Source organism: Anopheles arabiensis, chromosome 2, assembly GCF_016920715.1.
Source record: "Anopheles arabiensis isolate DONGOLA chromosome 2, AaraD3, whole genome shotgun sequence".
NCBI lineage: Eukaryota > Metazoa > Arthropoda > Insecta > Diptera > Culicidae > Anopheles > Anopheles arabiensis.
This window is the reverse complement of record NC_053517.1, coordinates 40,951,358-40,973,020: the sequence shown is the minus strand read 5'-3', so window position 1 is coordinate 40,973,020 and position 21,663 is coordinate 40,951,358. Positions and strand designations below refer to the sequence as shown.

The 21,663-nt window shown below is 44.6% G+C and overlaps 5 protein-coding genes and 1 long non-coding RNA gene across 7 annotated transcripts; 2 read left to right on the top strand and 4 right to left on the bottom strand.

The window, feature by feature from the left end:
* Positions 1 to 212: 212 nt before the first annotated feature.
* On the top strand, positions 213 to 7,494 carry LOC120894237 (aminopeptidase N-like). The gene is made up of 11 exons (XM_040296715.1): positions 213 to 760; positions 908 to 1,054; positions 1,130 to 1,262; positions 1,337 to 1,690; positions 1,771 to 2,972; positions 4,051 to 4,518; positions 4,769 to 4,915; positions 4,987 to 5,119; positions 5,193 to 5,543; positions 5,610 to 7,097; positions 7,182 to 7,494. Exons 1-11 carry the CDS (start codon positions 273 to 275, stop codon positions 7,443 to 7,445), a joined length of 5,175 nt encoding a protein of 1,724 aa, XP_040152649.1. The 5' UTR covers positions 213 to 272; the 3' UTR covers positions 7,446 to 7,494.
* Positions 2,675 to 3,854, bottom strand: LOC120894238. Its single transcript, XR_005738182.1, has 2 exons — positions 3,361 to 3,854; positions 2,675 to 3,295 (listed from the first exon to the last, which is right to left on the bottom strand). It is a non-coding gene; the product is annotated as an uncharacterized LOC120894238 (long non-coding RNA).
* LOC120894234 lies at positions 7,099 to 13,892 on the bottom strand. 2 transcript variants are annotated; one of them, XM_040296712.1, is made up of 10 exons: positions 13,608 to 13,892; positions 10,612 to 10,695; positions 10,158 to 10,458; positions 9,996 to 10,078; positions 9,690 to 9,923; positions 9,387 to 9,624; positions 9,142 to 9,309; positions 8,673 to 9,070; positions 8,279 to 8,610; positions 7,099 to 8,214 (listed from the first exon to the last, which is right to left on the bottom strand). In XM_040296712.1, the coding sequence occupies exons 1-10, from the start codon at positions 13,672 to 13,674 to the stop codon at positions 7,528 to 7,530; spliced, it is 2,592 nt and encodes an 863-aa protein (XP_040152646.1). In that variant the 5' UTR covers positions 13,675 to 13,892; the 3' UTR covers positions 7,099 to 7,527. The 2 variants fall into 2 exon arrangements, with proteins under 2 accessions (XP_040152646.1, XP_040152645.1); XM_040296711.1 differs by lacking the exon at positions 13,608 to 13,892 and adding an exon at positions 10,830 to 11,113.
* On the bottom strand, positions 11,543 to 13,513 carry LOC120894236 (coagulation factor X-like). The gene is made up of 5 exons (XM_040296714.1): positions 13,239 to 13,513; positions 13,081 to 13,169; positions 12,912 to 13,009; positions 12,249 to 12,808; positions 11,543 to 12,186 (listed from the first exon to the last, which is right to left on the bottom strand). Exons 4-5 carry the CDS (start codon positions 12,758 to 12,760, stop codon positions 11,607 to 11,609), a joined length of 1,092 nt encoding a protein of 363 aa, XP_040152648.1. The 5' UTR covers positions 12,761 to 12,808; positions 12,912 to 13,009; positions 13,081 to 13,169; positions 13,239 to 13,513; the 3' UTR covers positions 11,543 to 11,606.
* Positions 13,893 to 14,320: 428 nt separating the features above from the next.
* LOC120894235 lies at positions 14,321 to 16,749 on the bottom strand. The gene is made up of 7 exons (XM_040296713.1): positions 16,525 to 16,749; positions 16,368 to 16,451; positions 16,017 to 16,296; positions 15,859 to 15,947; positions 15,690 to 15,787; positions 15,027 to 15,586; positions 14,321 to 14,964 (listed from the first exon to the last, which is right to left on the bottom strand). The coding sequence occupies exons 1-7, from the start codon at positions 16,595 to 16,597 to the stop codon at positions 14,385 to 14,387; spliced, it is 1,764 nt and encodes a 587-aa protein (XP_040152647.1). The 5' UTR covers positions 16,598 to 16,749; the 3' UTR covers positions 14,321 to 14,384.
* A 1,041-nt stretch (positions 16,750 to 17,790) lies between these two features.
* On the top strand, positions 17,791 to 20,668 carry LOC120896960 (probable low-specificity L-threonine aldolase 2). The gene is made up of 3 exons (XM_040301499.1): positions 17,791 to 18,268; positions 19,487 to 19,949; positions 20,015 to 20,668. Exons 1-3 carry the CDS (start codon positions 18,019 to 18,021, stop codon positions 20,460 to 20,462), a joined length of 1,161 nt encoding a protein of 386 aa, XP_040157433.1. The 5' UTR covers positions 17,791 to 18,018; the 3' UTR covers positions 20,463 to 20,668.
* The last annotated feature ends 995 nt before the right edge of the window (positions 20,669 to 21,663 follow it).

The following is a 21,663-nucleotide window of genomic DNA, read 5'->3' as shown; positions in this document are numbered from 1 at the left end:
CACTATAGACATCACATTCATTGTAATTATAATCAGATAATAGCACGAAGTGCGCGTGGAATTCACCGGCTAACCGTGCTAATCTTGATAGGAGCAAAAGGCCCGGAATTTTTGTAAGTGTATGTGCTATCACAACTGACAAGTAAGCCAGATAAATGGGTCTCCGCGTAACCAGTAGAATACTGGAATAAGACATAATAGAAATGTGTTGAATGTCGTGTGTCAGCATCAGTGGGTTGTAAGATACTGTCGTGTCAAGGTGCTGTTGTACCATGGAGCGTTTACAAATAGTTAGTGTATTATGTTTCATTCCACTTGCGCTGTACTCCCGTGTGGACGGGACCAGCTTAAGTTTGTTGCAAAATGAAGAAACAACTTCCGACAGCTATCGATTGCTGGCTGTATCCGAGCCGTTGTATTACGATCTGTACCTTGATATGACGGATGCCAACTTTTCCAACTATGCAGGATCGGTGGACATCACTATCAAGTATACCGGCAACGGCTCCATTTTTTCGTTAAACAGTATGGATTTAGCGATAAACGAAGATACCCTTCGCGTCGAACGGATGAATGGAACCAAAGTGCCTCTGGAATCGTTTACAGTTTCACGTCAGTTCGAACAGCTCTACTTCAATTGTACTGAAAAGTTAGAATCTGGCGCATCCTATAAGGTCCATCTAGAATTTAATGGCACGATCAAGACAGATATTTTTAAAGGTGTTTACCGTAGCAGTTACCGGGTGGATGGTGAGATCAAGTGAGTATTGTTTGCATGATAAGCTAAAAATAGTCGCAAATGAAGATTAACAATCCAGGTACATGTAATACGTGCATAGTTACTTAGTGTCATTGATGTATTTGTCATTGCTGATAACGTGATTTACTATTTTTGTAATCTGCTCAGATATCTGGCAACCACATTCTTTGCCGCTACCTACGCCCGAACAGTCTTTCCATGCTATGATGAACCCGGGCACAAAGCAAGATTTAACGTCAAAATTCGGCATCGATCGCATCATACGGCCCTATCGAACATGCCAGTAATCAGAAGGTATGATGTCGTTACAATAGTAGTAGTAAGCGTTGAATACACTATAAACTATAATGTCAACATTTGCTTTTGTAGCACAATGATCGATGGTTATAGCGAAACGACTTTCGATACTACTCCCCTCATGTCAACCTACTTGGTGGCCTTTGTCGTATCGGAGATGAAAACGCTATCTTCAGTTGGTGAGCTGTTCCGGGTGTATGCACCGGTATGGACATTGGGTTTTATTGTTATTTACTCCGAAATGATGATAATATTTAACTGCATTCAAACTTATTGCAGGAAAACAAGGTCAACTACACGGTTTACGCACATGACTTTGCGGTACGAGCAGTACGTGCACTGGAGAACCATTTCGGTCGCCAGAATCAGATGCGGAAAATCGATCTCGTCGGTATACCTGACTTTGCGATGGGAGCAATGGAGAACTGGGGAATGATAACGTTCCGCGAGGACTATTTGATCTACCAAGATGAGGAAAAAACCACAGCCTTAGCAAAGCAAAAGATTGCATCGGTTATAACGCATGAGCTGGTGCACATGTGGTTCGGTAATGAGGTGACTCCCGAATGGTGGACCTATGTCTGGCTGAATGAAGGTTTCGCCAACTTTTTCGAGTACTACATAACATCACAGGTAAATAGCAATACAACACTACATTACAGTAAAAAGGGCGTTTTAAGATGTTTAATCAAATTTACCACTGTTTATTACAGCTTGAGCCAGCGTGGAGATTGTGGGAACAATTTATCTTGGATAATGTACATTGGGCGCTATCCAAAGACTCGCATAGTTCAGTCCGACCGATGAATTACTATGCTACAGATCCTGCAGTTTTGAATGGATTGTACGACTATGTGGTTTATGAAAAGAGTGCTTCCGTTATACGGATGATACAGAACGTGATTGGCTTCGATACGTTCCAGCAGGCTATCAATGATTACTTACGATCACGTAGTTATCTCACAACGAGGCCGCAGTATCTGTATACCAGCATTGAAAAGTTCCGTACAGTCGATCTTCCGGCCAGTGTTGAGGTCATCTTCGAAAGCTGGGCCAATACGCCAGGCTATCCCGTTGTAACGGTGTCCATCGATCGTACCACACGAACACTCACTGCATCTCAGAAGCGCTTTTGGATGCCGAACGAGATCGATACGCCACCCCAAAACATGTTGTTTTATATTCCCGTGAACTATGGCTCCAATGTACTCACGTCGACCGACTTTGAAGATACAACGCTTAGATTCTGGCTGACACCGCAGGATCCTACGGCAACCGTTACCCTTGAGGCGGGAGTAGAGTGGGTCGTAGTCAACAAACAGCAGACGGGGTACTATCGTGTGAACTACGACGATGAAAGCTGGCATAAACTGATTGAGGTACTAAATAGTGATCAGTTTGAGGATCAGCTGCCCGTAATCAATCGAGCACAGCTAGTAGACGATGTGGCCAACCTTGCTCGGGCAGGTGAAGTGGGATACGATGTAGCACTGTCCCTGATGCAGTATCTGGAGCGTGAAACGGAATACATCCCATGGGCCACGGCGTACAATACGTTGCTACATCTAGATCGGATGTTCTCTAGCCACAAAGAATACAATCGATTCGAGAACTATGTAGGAAGTTTAGCCTCGCATGTGTTTAACGAAATGAATCTATTTGATATTGAAAGCCATCTGAACCGTTTACATCGTGACAAGTCCGTTTACTTGGCGTGTTATTTCGGTGTTGAGACGTGCTTGGATGCTGCAACTAAAATAATAGAAGAAGCACTTGCCGAGGAAACGTTAAACATTCCCAAAGAATTGCAAAACGCCGTCTTTTGTGCATTGCACAAATATGATCTGCTCGTTGAAGGAGACTATGGCTTGGAGATTTTCCAAAAATACTGGCTAGCGATGGATCAATACCAGCCGTTGATGGATAAGTTTATTAATGCGTTGGGATGTTCCCGCAATCTGGCCATGAACGAGTTCTATCTACAAATGATTGAAATAAATGAAACCGCACTTCCGATCACGGTGAGCATGAAAAATAACATCCTGAACAGCATGATTAAAGGAGGTCCGGCAACACGGAGTGCAGCGTTCCGCTATGTGAGTGCACGATTCGATACGGTTTCAAACATGCTCAATCATGAGCTTTCGGCGATGTTTAACGCTCTCGGCGACAGTGTTAACTCTCCAAGGGAGTACGATATGGTACGTAAAATGATAAAATGATTGAAGGAATGATGGACTACATTGCTTAATACTTCATTGTACTTATTTACTCAACAGCTGAAAGAGCTCATACATACTCACCAAACATCGTTGAATCCTTCATCGATGCAGGCAGCAACTCGTGCTCTTGCACAGGCAGAAGAAAATCTGCACTGGATTGCAAAACATTCTGGCGTGATTGCGAAATGGCTTGTTGAGCAAAACTTTGAAGGTGATGACGACGATGACAGCGGTGCAGAGGCTATTACTTCTGAAGCAGGTTTGTTCGTGCTGTTAGGGATTATATCAATTTCACTGCAGATGGTAGTGTATTAAATGAAGGCACAACTCGCGACGGGTTAGGCTTATCTAACTATCGGCACTTTGCCACTACGAAATAAAACATTGCGAAGTACTAAGAGATATATTTGCTGTTTATTTTGTGTTAATAATGGCAAACAAGCAAATAAAAACTCAAGAGTGTTACAACAGTACAAACTTATCTAAACTATGGCTGATCTTGCACCCACTGAACAATAATGCTATCGATAAAAGTAGCCGGCAGGGCATGATAACATGCTATCTGGAGGAGTCTTCTTACAGATAGGAAACGTATCAGACGATTGCATTGTGATCCTGATTGCCTATCGACTAATCTATCCGGCCACGAGTGTTTTACCGCATCAATAAATAGTCTCTAGCCGATGCGGCTAGGAAGTAGCTATTTCGGTTGCGCGTGACGCAGTCCCCAATTAGGTACAGTCCCATAAAGATGTTCCGTACTGCGCTAAGCTTGGCCGCCTTCTGGCTGCCATTAATTCTTGCATCTGCTCCGGTGGAAATAGTGGAAAAAGTATCAACCAGTCGTGATGCGCATGATGACAGTCGCTACCTGTTACCGAAAGTGTCGGAACCGATCAATTACAACCTTTTCCTGGACATTACAAACTACGATTTCTACTCGTACAACGGAACGGTAGAGATAACATTTCGCTATACAGGCGATCAGAACCATTTTTATCTGAACAGTGATGGGCTGGTGATCGCGACCGAAACCATTAAGGTGACCGGGCCGGACGGTACCGATGTACCAGTTGCAAATGTAATATACATGGAGGAGTTTGAGCAAATATATTTTGGCTTCAGAGATCGGCTGCAGACGGGGGAGCAGTACAAGATTGCGTTAAGCTTCCTGAACAATATTGGCACTGAGCTGAAAGGATTGTACAGAAGTAGCTACATGGCTGGGAACACAACAAGGTGAGTTACTCATGAGATGGTCTAAACATAGACAAGAGTCGTTGAATAGATGTTGAAAAATACATCCTAAGAGCAGTTATGAAGCTTTTCAAATTGCTGGCAACGCCAATCAGTGCAACCAATATGCCAGTCATCATCTTTTTCATTAGCGTATCTATGATTATTTATAGTGCTTCATCATGCTTTACTAACAACGTGACGTAATTGTGATGTAAGAAACATTTTACAAACCTTTTATCATATTCTGTAGATATCTTGCTACAACCCATTTCGAGTCCACGTATGCTAGGAGCGTATTTCCATGCTACGATGAACCATCGTACAAGGCAACGTTCAACGTAAAGATCCGCCATCGGTCCGAGTATAGAGCCCTGTCTAATATGCCAGCAATAAATAGGTATATTAAGCTAGGGTATTCTTCTTTAAAGTTATTATACAGTGATCTAACTGTGCGATCATTCATTTCAGCGTAACAGTAGGAGACTATACGGAAACAACGTTCGACACTACACCTCCAATGTCCACCTATTTGTTGGCTTTTGTCATCTCCGACTTTAAAACGTTATCTCACGAATCCGACCGATTTAGAGTGTTTGCTGCAGTAAGTACTATATCAGGATGAGAGACAAGTTAATAGATTAGAAACATGTTTTTATTTTATTTTATTCAAACAGGACAGCAAGGTAGCTCACACTGGGTATGCGCTGGAGTTTCTTGGCAACTCGTTACGTACACTCGAAAACTTTTTTGGACGCCAGTATCAGCTGCCGAAAGTAGATCTCATCGCTATACCCGATTTTGCGATGGGCGCCATGGAGAACTGGGGCCTGATAACGTTTCGGGAGCAGTACTTAATCTATGAGGAAGGTGTAACGACAGCCCGTACGAAGCAAAACATTGCTGATCTCATTACGCACGAGCTAACGCACATGTGGTTCGGTAACGAAGTTACTCCCGAGTGGTGGACGTACTTATGGTTGAGCGAAGGCTTTGCTAGATACTTTGAATACTACATAACATCACAGGTAATGAATCAGATTTTTGGTAAAATTTGTTATTGTATCACATGTTTTTTTTTTCAACGACTACAGCTCGAGCCTACCTGGAACCTCTGGCAGCAGTTCATCGTGAACAATGTACACTCGGCGCTATCACAAGACTGTAACAGCAACAATCGAATGATGAGTTACTATGCAACGGATCCGGCGGTACTAAATGACCTGTTTGATTACGTCGTGTACGCAAAGAGTGCTTCCGTTATACGGATGATACAGAACGTGATTGGGTTTGATACCTTCAGGCAGTCTCTTAACGATTACTTGAGATCACGCAGTTATCTCTCAACGAGGCCGCAGTATCTGTATACCAGCATTGAAAAGTTCCGTACAGTCGATCTTCCGGCCAGTGTTGAGGTCATCTTCGAAAGCTGGGCCAATACGCCAGGCTATCCCGTTGTAACGGTGTCCATCGATCGTACCAAACGAACACTCACTGCATCTCAGAAGCGCTTTTGGATGCCGAACGAGATCGATACGCCACCCCAAAACATGTTGTTTTATATTCCCGTGAACTACGGCTCCAATTTACCCACGTCGACCGACTTCGAAGTTACAACACCTACATTCTGGCTGACACCGCAGGATCCTACGGCAACCATTACCCTTGAGACGGGAGTCGAGTGGGTCGTAGTCAACAAACAGCAGACGGGGTACTATCGTGTGAACTACGATGATGAAAGCTGGCATAAACTGATTGATGTACTAAATAGTGAACAGTTTGAGGATCAGCTACCCGTAATCAATCGAGCACAGCTAGTAGACGATGTGGCCAACCTTGCTCGGGCAGGTGAAGTGGGATACGATGTAGCACTGTCCCTGATGCAGTATCTGGAGCGTGAAACGGAATACATCCCATGGGCCACGGCGTACAATGCGTTGCTACATCTAGATCGGATGTTCTCTAGCCACGAAGAATACAGTCGGTTTGAAACTTTCCTACGTACCATCACAGGTTGCATGTATGAAAACATTCTACTAACTGGCCCGATGGATCAAATCAGCCGACTACATCGCGGGAATACCGTGTACTTAGCATGCTACTCTGGCGTGAAGAAATGTTTGGATGACGCGCACGCACTAGCCAATAAAGCTGTCCAGGATTCATCGTTCACCATACCTGAAGAAGTACAAGCGTCAGTGTTCTGTGCTTTGCACAAGTATCCAAGCGCAACACTCAACGTCCAGACCGATTTATTTGAAAAATATGTGACATCAGCCAACAGTCCCGAGGATTTGGATATGATTAACCGGTTCCTGGCTAGCGTGGGATGCGCTCGTAACGAAACTATTATGGAATATTACCTCACGCTTTCGGCATATAATTATCCGGGGCTTCCCGTGACGGCCGGACAAAGGAGTCAAATTTATCTCGGGCTAATCAACGGTAGCCCTGGAACGCGCCAGGCCGCATTGCAGTACTTGTACGAGCATTTTTCGGCCGTCACATACTTGCTGACCTCCGTGACCCCGATCTTCACTGAGTTGGGCAATCGTATCAATACGCGATTACAGCACGAAGTGGTACGTTATCTCGACGCCCTTGGCATCTGGTAGTCATCTAAGTTTATTGATTTTTTTTTATTGTTTGATCTACTTTTCCTGTAGCTTAAAAACATTGTGGACGAGTACGGACACATGTTAACAACGGCAGCGAAAGCCGCCGCAGATGCAGCCCTTGTGAAAGCCGAACAAAACATTCGCTGGATAGAGAAACACGCTGAAAGCATCACTTCCTGGTTGGTGGAGCAAGACTATGAGGGAACTACTGCGCAGCCACCCGGTGGTGGAGCTGTTGCCTATTCCGTAGGTATAGCTGTTGCATTCGGATGTGCAATTATGCTGATTTCGTCAAATGTGTTGATTCGTTAAAAATATTATTCAGCGTGTAAATAAACTATTAACAGCACCGCCAATGATATTTTGATACTCTTCCCTTTCCTTACTAAATCGTTTAGTTTACAACAGCTTGTTGCGCCTCAACAGTAATAATATTTTTTATCCACCCATAGTACTCACTAATTCGTTGGTAAATATGGTAAAATGTGTTTCTATCCTCCTCGTCGCCATCGGTTTGTCGAGCTATACGACCCGAACCATACATTCCCACCAGATAGGTCACTTGATATTCGTTGACTCCCTGTGCAAAATGGCTTACTAGGACATTGCCGGCATCCTCTTGGAAGAATACAGAACGCTGATAGTACTTTCTGTCGTGCTCCACACACAACTGCAGGCCGGTCACATTAGAACCGGGATCCATTCTCAGGCATGCCTCGTTGTACAGTGGAAAACCGTTCTGATGATGCTTTACTTTTTCTTTTCCTTCAATGTACACTTCCTCCAATTTCAAAGGTGTATGTGTCTGATTATGCCATAAACATGCAGGGATAGTTTCATTGTTGACCGTAGCCACCGTAGCTAGCTTCAAGAGTATCAGATTAAACTCTGTCGATACGTTGCTGTACTCCGGATGCATGAATGTGCGCTGGATAGCGATAGTTTGCAGCGTACTATTGCCCAACACAACCGTAACGTTATCCTCGGCTATGCTTTGATAGCAAGAAGCAGTAGTTAGGACGAATTGCTTAGCTACCAGCGTACCGTTGCACGATCGTTCGTCACTGCCTTGGATAAAAGCCTGTGGATGGAACGTTGGGCGAATGAGCATAATGGTCACAATCCACACAAAGCAGAACACTTACCATGTACGGATAGGTTGGGAAGTTATCCACATCGTAGGGAGACTTGTTTTTCCTAAACTCATGGTACAGATGCTTACAACTGTCAATCTCTTCGATCGCTTGCGATAGTTGCTCACGATGATCCTCGTCTCGTAACATATTCTCAGCCGTGCAGCACACAACCATCTCATTCTGCTTGCCAAACGAGCAGGAAGACGATGGGCTAACCGGTTTACCCTGCTTAGCTTCCTGGTCAAGCTTTGGACAGTATCGCAGACTAACACAGGTACCTTCAGCTCCGTTGTCATTCTGACAGCGATCTCCATAGTACTTGGTATCGTCTTCGTAATGGACTAAAAACGGGAACACGCGAATAAAGCTCCCTTGATCTGTATACAACTTACAAATGTCTTACCTTTAGTTGCATGAACAATACTATCGATCCACTGCACGTACGGTGCTATTTTGGTGTACACGGTCGGCAGATTAAAGCCACAATTTTCTCCCTTGCTGTTGATCGCGAAGATGTAGTCGAAATAACGACCAAGCGCGTACAGTGATCGAGACATGGCAGATCCAACGCTGTTGTGGCAACTGTTTGGTGCCAGCGCTGTTGGGAATCCGGCACAGAACTGATGTTGTGGCACCTTGTCCAAGCACTCGTCGTACACATTGGCCGTAGCGAAGAACTGATTCGTGCGAACGGACTCATCGTCGCTTTCGTTAAACGGCACATATCCATTCGTTTGGTACTCATCGACTGGCAGCTTGTCCCACGACCAGATACATGCTGGCAGAACCGTTTTGTTAAATCTGTAATCGCAATTTTTGAAGAATGGTTAAACATTTGACCAGTTTGATTTTTGGTCGCGGTTAGTGCTTACGTGTAAAGAGGCTTCACTATTTCCAGCAGCGCAATATCATTCGCTAGGGTAGCTGCATCAAACTCTGGGTGATAATGTATCTTTTTTGCTTCGGTTCGAACCCGAATCGAGTTCTCTTGCACCGGGTAGTAAACATTATACTGACCCATTTCAATGGTATAGCCATCGCTATAAGGTATAAATTGGAAGAAAATATTAGCAAAAAAAGGCAAGCCTCAATCGCTACGAACTGCTGATACACTTACACTTCATATTGTCGCAAACAGTTGGCAGCAGTTAGAACAAATTTTGGAGCTATAAGTGATCCATAACAGTGCCGCTTGGATCCCGTTTCGGCTGTTTTGGGAACGATACGTACTTTGTATTGCTCGATGTTAGTGCTCGACAATCGACTCTTGGAGTATTGGACCTGCACGAAATTATCGCTCCTAGAAGCCATCGAGTCCTCGTAGTCACGGAAATCGCTATACTTCGAGGTACATTCTATAAGATAAGCGTGAAAGTAGAAATTCATTCGAATCATGGTTTGATTGTGTTCCATTACTTACCTGATGGTAGAATTTTGTATCCAAGCACTTCTTCCATCCAGGGAATGTAGTTTAACACAGGTAAAGCTAAACCTTCATCGTCCGATCCGAAGGTGAACACGAACGGATGCATACGATACTTTGCAATGGCACGGGTTTGTAGTACTCCGCCCGTTTTGAGCAGAGCCATTAAACATTCTTTACGATTTTGGAAAGTACATTTGGTTTCCTCCCGTTTCAAGCTACCATTAGATGCTATAAGAGTAAAAGCAAGCAAATTAGTTTTCATTTTTTTTGTCTGCATATCTTATTTAATCTCATCCGTACCAAGGTCTATTAGTTGAATCTTTTCGAATCCATCGTCAAACGAAGAGTCCCAAAAACATACAGGTACTGCTAAATGTGTAACACTGAAAGGGAGAAAAAAATGATGATGAAACATTAATTATAAAATAATTTTCATATTTTCAAATGCCGCTAGCCACTTACGTGATGGATTCGTTCAGCCGAAGCAGCGTTACATTATACTCGGGGTGAGGAAACTGTTCGATCGCGCTAATCAAGGGCAGTGTTTCATTGGTAAGTTTAATCTCTGGCAGCGTGCCCTCCTCCGACGACGTACAGTCCGCCGTAGTTAGAACGTGCGATTCGTCCACGATCAGGCCGACACAAGTCACCTCACCGTACTGTACTCGTACCGTGTGGCTGTACGTTTTGTCAACGTAACGATCGACGAATATTGAGCTGGCCAAAGCGAATCCTCCGTGCTGGTAGATGGTGTATGGACAATCTGTGTGATAAAAGGGTGGAGAGGATGTTGTTGTGAGTAGTCACAAATTGCACCTATCGCGTAGAAACTCGTTCTAACGTAATTAAACAGTGTGATTTGGAAATTCCATGCAAGCAGCAAGCAACGACGTTAAGCTATTAGTATGCACATTACCTTTAACACTGCGTTCCACATTTGGTACGAGCGTATCTAACGCCTCAAGCTCAGATGCTCTCTCGGGAAAGAGATAGCTGGAAGCTGTTTGGGGTGAAAAGAAATTATTTACCAAGTGTCGTTAAACATTTTCACTGTTCTCTCTCCTTTGTTCAAAACTTGTTTTTGCAAGTCGTTTTTTTTTTGGATATTCGTTTATTGGGTTTCACTTTTCGTACCTCCAACCAGACAACACACCACTGCTATGGCACGATACACTGCGGAATGGCATCGAAGCTCGCCCATTGTGAAGTATATTGAAGATCGACAAAATCAATATGATCCCGCAAACAACTGACGGTAGCTACGGTTACCGGCAGACTGCCAGAGGTTCCTTTAAATACGAGATTAGCACCTTCGCACGCTTTCGAGCAGTTTTTAAGAAAAAAACCTGATCTTGGGTATTTCTAGCAACAGGGGTTTTGCCCTGTTCGCTGTGGTCACACAGTTCACCACCACATTGCCGCGAGACGAGCACGACGACTGCTTTCGTGCAGTATACGGCAAAGGTCTTGGAAGCTGAACGTTCTATCGTTCGGTCGCGTAAACGGAAGGGGAGAAAACGTAAACATAGCGTATGGGAATTGGAGGGCATAGTGGGGACTCTTTTTGTTGGTGTTTGTGATGCTGCATCATAATAGATGCACGACCGATCGATGTATAATCAAAACAAACAGCAGTACGAGACCGGCTTTAATCAGTGCGTCGATGCGAAGCGCGATCGCTTCGAATGATCTTGAAAGAGACGGAAGAGAAGCGAGTTCATCCGCACTAAACTAGTTTGTAGGAACTTCCCCGAAAAGCGTTTATTCAGAATCATGAATAACCTTGAAGGTGTGGTAAAAAATGAGTTGTAAATAATTCTCAAGATGATAATTAATTAAAAACATAGTTGCTTATTAAACGTTATATTTTTCCTGCATTTTAAATTTTTAAATGGTATGAATTGATTGTCTTCACATATCCTGTGCCATCAGATAGAGCTGAGCCCTGATCCATGGGTAGTACTCGCTTACTCGTGTATAAATCGCCGGACGATGCTGAGCACACTGGGCACCGTTGCTGTAGATGCCGACCACGAAGTTTACCGGGCGCCAGTCTGACGTCATGTACACCGTTCCGTACAGTCCGGTGCCTGATTCTGCACAAGCCGTTGGCTCATCGCCACAGTAGGAAATGTCCGTATCGGGCAATACGCATGCCTCCGTTAGCGTAAGGTTGGAATAGTACTTCAGACGACAGTCGATGTAGTACAGTGGGTTCACCGTATCAGCGATGATGGCGTCCGAGGCGGCATCGTAACCGGTTGAGATGAGCTGGGCAGGCATTCGATCCTTTTCGGGCCACATACAGGCCGGTACAGTGTGCTCGGTAATCGCGACCGGTGCGTCGAGTGCTAGCAGGGCGATGTTATAATGATTAGTGTGATGATCAAACATCGGATGAACCACAGTGGAGACGACGCTACGTGTTTGGTTGAGCCATTCGTCCTTTCCGGTAGTTCCCAGCTGTACCGTAATTGTCTTAGACTTGACGCTGCAAAACGGGGATTTAAATTAACGTCGTGAAGGAAGGGGTCTTTGGAACTTCCAACTCACCGTAACACGCACTGGGCCGCGGTCAGTACGAACTGCTTCGCGATCAGTGTTCCGACACATTCCACCTTGCCCTCGTCGCCCAGTATAAGCGCAAGTTGCGAGTGAAGCTGCTGCTCCTTGGTCGTGCGGCGGTGCACATCGTACAGCTCGTGGCAGTGCTCAATCTCACGCCGGATGCTCTGCAGCTTTGCCTGCTTGTCGTCTGCCTTCAGCATGTCGTCGGGCGTGCAGCAGTTGAGCACATCGCCCCCTTCGAAACCGCACTGCTGGAGGGCGGCCAAATTGCGCCCCTTGCCCTTCAGCTGCCGGTAGACCTGGGGGCAGGCTTCGAGGCGCAGGCAAACACCTTCCTTATCATCTTTCGTGATACACTTTTCACCCAGTCCGGCGTCCGGGATCGCGAACAAAATTCGGTCCAGCGCAATCACATCGCGAATCCAGTCGGCGTACAGTGACACCGGCACCAGCTGCTGCTCCTCGTTGCAGAACAAGCTGACCACCATCGGGTGCATGGAGTATTTGTCCAAATCACGTATTTGCAACAGGCTGCCCGTTGGGTTCTTGGGTGGAGCAATGGCAAGCATAGCAAGAGCAAATGAAGGTGAATGTTTGAGACGTATTTAGAACGAGCCATTTTCGAGGCGACAATCAAACAACACTTACCCTTTCGCACCATTGGGTAAAGGTTGTTTTGAGGCAATCTTCCTGCGTCGATGCCAAGCAGACGGTCGTATTTTGAATGAGATTTCCAAGGGTAGTACCTGGAAATGTAAGAATGAAAGAGAATATTTGTTAAAATGCTACACATCTCGCTGTAAAGAGCAGAAATTACCGAAAGCGATATCTTGCACTTTGGAGTAGGAGATAACATTATCCTTTGGCCAGAGACAGGCGGCCGTGTTTTCCTGGGGCAGTCTGTATCTAAAGATGAGAATCAGTACCGTTTGGCATCAATTTAAATCACACCAAAAAAGTCGCATTCATACATACTCGGTTGTTCCATTAATTCGCAACAGAATTGGTGCTTTTCCGCTGGTTACGTTCAGTGCCTTGTAGTTGGGATATACCAACCGATCGGCGATCGGTAGATTGAAGTTGTTTTGCAGCTGCACCTGAACCGATTTCCAGTCTTCCGGCACACATTCTGCGGTCGATAGTAGATAGTAGTCGTTTATCAACACTCCCAGACAGGTGCTGCTGTCATTTTTCTTGATGAGCGCAACGTGACAATAGTCGCTGTACACCGTCCGGAGATACTTCAAGGGACACTCTTAAACATATACTCTCCTTTGTTCAAAACTTGTTTTTGCAAGTCGTTTTTTTTTTGGATATTCGTTTATTGGGTTTCACTTTTCGTACCTCCAACCAGACAACACACCACTGCTATGGCACGATACACTGCGGAATGGCATCGAAGCTCGCCCATTGTGAAGTATATTGAAGATCGACAAAATCAATATGATCCCGCAAACAACTGACGGTAGCTACGGTTACCGGCAGACTGCCAGAGGTTCCTTTAAATACGAGATTAGCACCTTCGCACGCTTTCGAGCAGTTTTTAAGAAAAAAACCTGATCTTGGGTATTTCTAGCAACAGGGGTTTTGCCCTGTTCGCTGTGGTCACACAGTTCACCACCACATTGCCGCGAGACGAGCACGACGACTGCTTTCGTGCAGTATACGGCAAAGGTCTTGGAAGCTGAACGTTCTATCGTTCGGTCGCGTAAACGGAAGGGGAGAAAACGTAAACATAGCGTATGGGAATTGGAGGGCATAGTGGGGACTCTTTTTGTTGGTGTTTGTGATGCTGCATCATAATAGATGCACGACCGATCGATGTATAATCAAAACAAACAGCAGTACGAGACCGGCTTTAATCAGTGCGTCGATGCGAAGCGCGATCGCTTCGAATGATCTTGAAAGAGACGGAAGAGAAGCGAGTTCATCCGCACTAAACTAGTTTGTAGGAACTTCCCCGAAAAGCGTTTATTCAGAATCATGAATAACCTTGAAGGTGTGGTAAAAAATGAGTTGTAAATAATTCTCAAGATGATAATTAATTAAAAACATAGTTGCTTATTAAACGTTATATTTTTCCTGCATTTTAAATTTTTAAATGGTATGAATTGATTGTCTTCACATATCCTGTGCCATCAGATAGAGCTGAGCCCTGATCCATGGGTAGTACTCGCTTACTCGTGTATAAATCGCCGGACGATGCTGAGCACACTGGGCACCGTTGCTGTAGATGCCGACCACGAAGTTTACCGGGCGCCAGTCTGACGTCATGTACACCGTTCCGTACAGTCCGGTGCCTGATTCTGCACAAGCCGTTGGCTCATCGCCACAGTAGGAAATGTCCGTATCGGGCAATACGCATGCCTCCGTTAGCGTAAGGTTGGAATAGTACTTCAGACGACAGTCGATGTAGTACAGTGGGTTCACCGTATCAGCGATGATGGCGTCCGAGGCGGCATCGTAACCGGTTGAGATGAGCTGGGCAGGCATTCGATCCTTTTCGGGCCACATACAGGCCGGTACAGTGTGCTCGGTAATCGCGACCGGTGCGTCGAGTGCTAGCAGGGCGATGTTATAATGATTAGTGTGATGATCAAACATCGGATGAACCACAGTGGAGACGACGCTACGTGTTTGGTTGAGCCATTCGTCCTTTCCGGTAGTTCCCAGCTGTACCGTAATTGTCTTAGACTTGACGCTGCAAAACGGGGATTTAAATTAACGTCGTGAAGGAAGGGGTCTTTGGAACTTCCAACTCACCGTAACACGCACTGGGCCGCGGTCAGTACGAACTGCTTCGCGATCAGTGTTCCGACACATTCCACCTTGCCCTCGTCGCCCAGTATAAGCGCAAGTTGCGAGTGAAGCTGCTGCTCCTTGGTCGTGCGGCGGTGCACATCGTACAGCTCGTGGCAGTGCTCAATCTCACGCCGGATGCTCTGCAGCTTTGCCTGCTTGTCGTCTGCCTTCAGCATGTCGTCGGGCGTGCAGCAGTTGAGCACATCGCCCCCTTCGAAACCGCACTGCTGGAGGGCGGCCAAATTGCGCCCCTTGCCCTTCAGCTGCCGGTAGACCTGGGGGCAGGCTTCGAGGCGCAGGCAAACACCTTCCTTATCATCTTTCGTGATACACTTTTCACCCAGTCCGGCGTCCGGGATCGCGAACAAAATTCGGTCCAGCGCAATCACATCGCGAATCCAGTCGGCGTACAGTGACACCGGCACCAGCTGCTGCTCCTCGTTGCAGAACAAGCTGACCACCATCGGGTGCATGGAGTATTTGTCCAAATCACGTATTTGCAACAGGCTGCCCGTTGGGTTCTTGGGTGGAGCATTGGCAAGCATAGCAAGAGCAAATGAAGGTGAATGTTTGAGACGTATTTGGAATGAGCCTTTTTCGAGGCGACAATCAAACAACACTTACCCTTTCGCACCATTGGGCAAAGGTTGTTTTGAGGCAATCTTCCTGCGTCGATGCCAAGCAGACGGTCGTATTTTGAATGAGATTTCCAAGGGTAGTACCTGGAAATGTAAGAATGAAAGAGAATATTTGTTAAAATGTTACACATCTCGCTGTAAAGAGCAGAAATTACCGAAAGCGATATCTTGCACTTTGGAGTAGGAGATAACATTATCCTTTGGCCAGAGACAGGCGGCCGTGTTTTCCTGGGGCAGTCTGTATCTAAAGATGAGAATCAGTACCGTTTGGCATCAATTTAAATCACACCAAAAAAGTCGCATTCAAACATACTCGGTTGTTCCATTAATTCGCAACAGAATTGGTGCTTTTTCGCTGGTCACGTTCAGTGCCTTGTAGTTGGGATATACCAACCGATCGGCGATCGGTAGATTGAAGTTGTTTTGCAGCTGCACCTGAACCGATTTCCAGTCTTCCGGCACACATTCTGCGGTCGATAGTAGATAGTAGTCGTTTATCAACACTCCCAGACAGGTGCTGCTGTCATTTTTCTTGATGAGCGCAACGTGACAATAGTCGCTGTACACCGTCCGGAGATACTTCAAGGGACACTCTAAAACATATAAACATTAGGAGCAAAAATAGTAACCCTAACGATATTTTACACATCACTCGAAAACTCACCATCGATCTCAATGTGCTCGTAGGTCATAAAGCGGTTCCTAAAGTCTTGCAGCATCGATCGTCCATCGTACTCCTGAGGATTGGCTGTGGATGAAGAATGAGCAATGAATCATAGAGGAGTAAATTGCGCATAAGGCTAACGAATTGCTGTTCTTACAACTTTGCGCTGCGCTAATGATCACCAACACCAGTAGCGCTGCTAACCAACCCCACCGATACACGCGGCTCATGTTACTCTCGCTAAGCCGTGCTGGAATAAAACTTGTTCCCTCAACAACTGACTGGATTAGACTGCGCTGAACGACGATTCGATTCTACAGCGGGCCACCTTGTCTTCTTTCGCCCGAACAACTTATCGCTCCAAAGTTCCCCATCCAAGGTGTATCCCAATATTCATCCCTACCACAAAGCGTGGACCTGTGTGAACCCCACGCTGAGCGAACGGTCGCTGTGATTCTAACTGAAAAAACAAACAAAACGGAATACAGAAAATATAATCGGACCTGCGTGAATGATGATAATATTTCAAGTATTATGGAACATACTGGGCTGCAGCTGGAGGAGCGAAGTGATATAGAATGCAAATAAAAAGTTATTAAAATAAAGGGGTTCAGCATCTTTGTTTTGTTGGATATATCTGGAAATTCCTAATCGGCTACGGACTTCCCCAAAATGTTATTTCTTTATTCAGTGGCATTAATTACTTTAGTATGCAAGAGATCTTTCATCGGTTTTATAATTCGGGTTGTTTAACTGATATTTGTTGAATGTAAGTCAATTAAGTTTTTTTATTTATACAAAGCAATCTTTTCTTTCAAACAAAGTTTAATTTTTAATTGTAAAATATTTTTAATTTACTAATAACACATTTTCATATTTTCATGAAATTTTTATAATAGAATATTTAAATTGACCATAAACATAAACTCAAGAATGTGAGAGCAAAGTCAGCCAATACATAGTAATAGAGATAAAGCACAGATTAGCAAGAGTAGAAAAACGTGTTATGTAAACAATTCAACAAATTAAGATAAAAATGCAATAGAATTTTAAAGTAAGCATTAAACCATTAAAATTGGAATTTTTAATTTTGACCATTAACTAATTTGTATTGATACTTTATTATTATTAAACATCATTTTTGTAACTCAAATAAAGATTACAAAATAAATAAATCAATCTGGAAGTCAATACGATCATTAAACAAATTGCATTTCTTTCCTAGCTTTCCCTCATACATCTGTTGACAACATAACAACATGTTTATGCTGCATGATCTCCCGGCATAACTTCCCCGGCTAAAGCCGATTCGTTTGTTTGCTCCGTAGAGTTGAGCACTTGAAGTAGCATTTAAGGCCATGCTTGAAAACACCAACACCCAGTAAAAACACGCACCGCAATATACATCACCCAAGGCTAGCCGTCTTGTGACTTATCAGCCGTTTGGCGTACAGATTTCGCATACGCGTCATGCCCTTGTTGTGTGTGTGTGTGTGTGTTGGTGCCGTATCGTAAACAGTGTCCATCTGACCGGCCCCTAAGCTTCGTACAAACGGCCTATACAGCCCAGTGTAGCAAGTGCCAGTGCCGGTGAACGGTCCCAGTGTCGTCTATTGCCCGGGAACACCACACTACAAAGTGCGAACTCATCATGTACGCTTCGGTAGAAACGGGTGGTGATAATGGTACCGCGGACCATGTGCGTGTGGTCGATTTTCGCTCTGACACGATCAGCGTGCCGACACCGAGCATGCGCCAAGCCATGTTCACCGCCGTGGTGGGCGACGACGTGTATGGGGAGGATCCGACCGTGCGCCAGCTAGAGCAACGATCGGCCGCCCTGTTCGGCAAGGAGGCGGCACTGTTTGTGCCGTCCGGCACGATGGCTAATCTGTTGGCGAGTAAGTGCAAGTGATTTAAATTGAATGAAATTGAATAATAAGTTGCCCATAATAGCACTTTTGGGGGTTTTATGGGAAAAGTTAGCTAAAAAAATTGAAACAAATAGCGTTAGTTAAGCACTTCATAGGGAATACTTGGTAGGTTGGGATATATTGATGTATTAAATAAGAAAATGAACACAAATCGCTTCATAGACAATGTTGCTAACAACATGTGTCAGATATGATTGTTCATTTAATCTGTGGCATTGATAAATTGCAAGCAGAAATCAATTGTCGGTAGATTTTGGGCTGCAATGTTGGCTTGTTTCTATGCTGTAATCATTTTCGTTATCTCAAGTCAATAAGACATTGATGATGCTTCCATGCGTTTAATTAGAACAATTGGAGTTAAATACAGTAAATCCTCAAGGGTGTAGATCCTGGAGTATAGTAGATTTTGAAAATACACCATAAACATTTGTACAAACCAATGTACGAAGATTGGTACAGTTTGGAATCGGTGCACCGAGTTGCTCAACATAAACATTAATAGTAGAATATTATGTGGATGAAACGTAAATGTAACTACGAACTAATGATTATTGGTTCGAATAAGGGGAAAAGGCCACCATTTTAGCAGAAAAAAGAGTCGCATGTGGTTCGCGAGGCTTACTTTGCCATCCGTCCGTTATTTTGCCCATGATATGCAGAACTGATTGTCGATTCCAATAATTGCTATCAGTGTATGAAGGTTCTAGGAAGGAAAATGAGCGAGTAAATATACCCATATAGTAAATATGTTTGCAGAACACTGCACTAGATCGTTCTAACGCCCATCCAAACGATTATCGATTCTAACAATTGCTTTGAGGCGATTTTACCACTCTATTCAGGTTATCTAGTATTTGCTGTGTGCAAATAAACGAGAATGAAGGTTTAAATCGGCTCTTAGTTGCCTAGATGGCGGGTTGTTCACTCCTAAGAATGAAGAATGGATAGGTGTTTTGTTACGTTTAAAAAACTGATTAGTTTACGTTTAATTAAAAGTTAATTTAAAAAAAGAGAACCCCAATAACTACTTTCTTTTCATTTGTTAGTGATTTATTTCTTAACAGAAAGACAGAAAGTATTTCAAACCGTTTGAATTGCTCGGTCAGTGATTTAAATCGAGCTATTTCGTACCTTTTCCAATAATAAATTATACCATTTTGTTGTGCCTCCTTTCCCTTTTCCCAGTGATGGTCCACTGCTCACGCCGCGGCACGGAAGCCATCGTGGGCGATATTGCGCACGGGTTTCTCTACGAGCAGGGCGGCGCGGCACAGATCGCAGGTGTGCTGCTGAACACGATCAAAAACAACCCCGACGGGACGTTCTGTTTGAACGAGCTAGTACGCAAGTTCCGCGGCTTTGACGTTCACGAGCCGAACACGGTGCTGGTGATGGTGGAGAATACGCACAACATATGCGGAGGCAAGGTGCTTCCGTTGGATTGGCTCGAGAAGCTCGCCGCGATCTGTCGCGAGAAGGGTGCCAAGGTGCACATGGATGGGGCCCGCGTATTTAATGCCGCCAGCTACCTGAACTTGCCCGTGTCACGCATCGTGCGGGACGTTGATTCGGTGTGTTTCTGCCTGAGCAAGGGACTGGCCTGTCCGGTTGGATCCATCTTGCTCGGAACGAAGGAGTTTATCAAGGAGTATGTGATGGTGTGTGTGTTGGAAATGGCAACAATCATAATGATCTGAATTCTTTCATTTTTAGGGCACATCGTTTGCGGAAAGCTTTGGGCGGTGGAATGCGCCAGGTTGGATTTCTGGCTGCCGCTGGGCTGTGTGCGTTGGATGAGATCGTTCCCAAGCTGAAGGATGACCATGCCCGAACGAGACGGGTCGCGGAAGCCATCGATCAAATGGGTAGTCCAATATTCAAGGTAGATTTGGCGAATCTGCACACCAACATCCTGATGGTGGAGATCCTGAGTAAGCAGATACACTCGAGCGATTTCGCCCATCGGTTGGCCACCGTGGTACCGGGCGAAATGGAAGCGGGTGTGGTCGATGCGGATGGCAAGGGCATTGCGGTGAAGGTGAGTGCACGCGATTGGACGTTCGCGCGCATCGTCATCTACACCAACATTACGGATGAGGACGTCGAGTTGGCTATCAAAAAGATTCGCTATGTCGTGGCAGAATATGAAAAAGAGTTGTAAAAGCAGTGATGTAGACTGTTGACGGTGTTCATGTTTAGAGCGATGGAAAAATAAATTTGCAAATACGAGCGCTAATCTGTGTGCAAGATGATGGGTTGGTAAACATGGATTACCTCCATTGGTCTGTTTACAGTTTAGCACGACGGTGCTGTAATGGTAAGATTGCCAAGAGATCGCCCGTAAATACAGTCCCTGGTTGAAACGTCTATTCCGAACTAGCTGCACCTCTTATTTCTTTCACTTCTCAACATTTTGTGTCACATCTGAGGGGCGTTTGTCATGGTCCCTGGTGAGAGTTTTGATCAACATAATCATGACATGCATATGCGTTTGCAGACGATTCCGAGCGATTCTGGACGATTTCAGATGATTACGGACTACTACGATGGTTACTGGTGCATCCTACGATTCCGGAGGATTCTGATGATTCTGAAAGATTCCGTTTAATTCCGATGATTTCTATAATTTCGACGATTTCAACGTTATAATGATTCCGGAAGATTTGGAATTATTACAACACTTTCTGGACGATTCCGATGATCCTGGACGATTTTGAACGATTCTCGATTTTGGACTCTGGGCTGTTCTGATTGTACCTCTTTGGCGGGACTGGCTTTGAAACTGTTACGAATCGTCAGGAATTAGTTCCGCCTTTGCCTATTTTACATCACCTCAAGAGCGTAGACGTGCATTTTGACTTTTATTTTATCGAATTCGCTATTAACGATAAGCAGCATATTAGCCTGTATTTATCCTACTCTTTTGCTATGTGAATGCTGAACAATTTCTATATGCTTTAGAAAATCACGTCTCTCTTCTGGAAGTGATACTTACCATGTCTACCCTAGAACTAGTACAGATCCTGTCTCGGTCCAGAAACTAACACTGAACCCATAACTGCCCCGATATTTATCCAAATTTCGATTCCTAATCTTACCATGGATCGACGAACCGTATCCGCCGGTAGATGTACTTTGCATAATTTAGTGCAGAAATTGATCGAAAAAGTAAGCTCAATTCGTATGCAGAAAATCATTCAAAATAGATTATTGCTACAGAGTGTAATCGAAACGAGAAAATTTGAAAGTGATAAACGTGGACTTTATTTTCCAATTTTTACTTTTCATCAAGGCTAGGAACTTTTCAATTCACATACATTCGTTAAACGCCGCATGCGCGATTGACGTTTGTTTCGTTAAAT

Coding starts and splice junctions, on each gene's coding strand:
- LOC120894237 (XM_040296715.1), top strand. CDS start 273: ATGGAGCGTTTACAAATAGTTAGTGTATTATGTTTCATTCCACTTGCG. Junction 1,055..1,129: donor AACATGCCAGTAATCAGAAG/GTATGATGTCGT, acceptor TTGCTTTTGTAG/CACAATGATCGATGGTTATA. Junction 5,120..5,192: donor GATTTAGAGTGTTTGCTGCA/GTAAGTACTATA, acceptor TTATTCAAACAG/GACAGCAAGGTAGCTCACAC.
- LOC120894236 (XM_040296714.1), bottom strand. CDS start 12,760: ATGCACCCGATGGTGGTCAGCTTGTTCTGCAACGAGGAGCAGCAGCTG. Junction 12,187..12,248: donor GCGGCCCAGTGCGTGTTACG/GTGAGTTGGAAG, acceptor CCCGTTTTGCAG/CGTCAAGTCTAAGACAATTA.
- LOC120894234 (XM_040296712.1), bottom strand. CDS start 13,674: ATGGGCGAGCTTCGATGCCATTCCGCAGTGTATCGTGCCATAGCAGTG. Junction 10,459..10,611: donor TGTGGAACGCAGTGTTAAAG/GTAATGTGCATA, acceptor TTTATCACACAG/ATTGTCCATACACCATCTAC. Junction 10,079..10,157: donor CGGCTGAACGAATCCATCAC/GTAAGTGGCTAG, acceptor TCTCCCTTTCAG/TGTTACACATTTAGCAGTAC.
- LOC120894235 (XM_040296713.1), bottom strand. CDS start 16,597: ATGAGCCGCGTGTATCGGTGGGGTTGGTTAGCAGCGCTACTGGTGTTG. Junction 16,452..16,524: donor CATTAGCGCAGCGCAAAGTT/GTAAGAACAGCA, acceptor CTTCATCCACAG/CCAATCCTCAGGAGTACGAT. Junction 14,965..15,026: donor GCGGCCCAGTGCGTGTTACG/GTGAGTTGGAAG, acceptor CCCGTTTTGCAG/CGTCAAGTCTAAGACAATTA.
- LOC120896960 (XM_040301499.1), top strand. CDS start 18,019: ATGTACGCTTCGGTAGAAACGGGTGGTGATAATGGTACCGCGGACCAT. Junction 18,269..19,486: donor GATGGCTAATCTGTTGGCGA/GTAAGTGCAAGT, acceptor CCCTTTTCCCAG/TGATGGTCCACTGCTCACGC. Junction 19,950..20,014: donor ACGAAGGAGTTTATCAAGGA/GTATGTGATGGT, acceptor TTTCATTTTTAG/GGCACATCGTTTGCGGAAAG.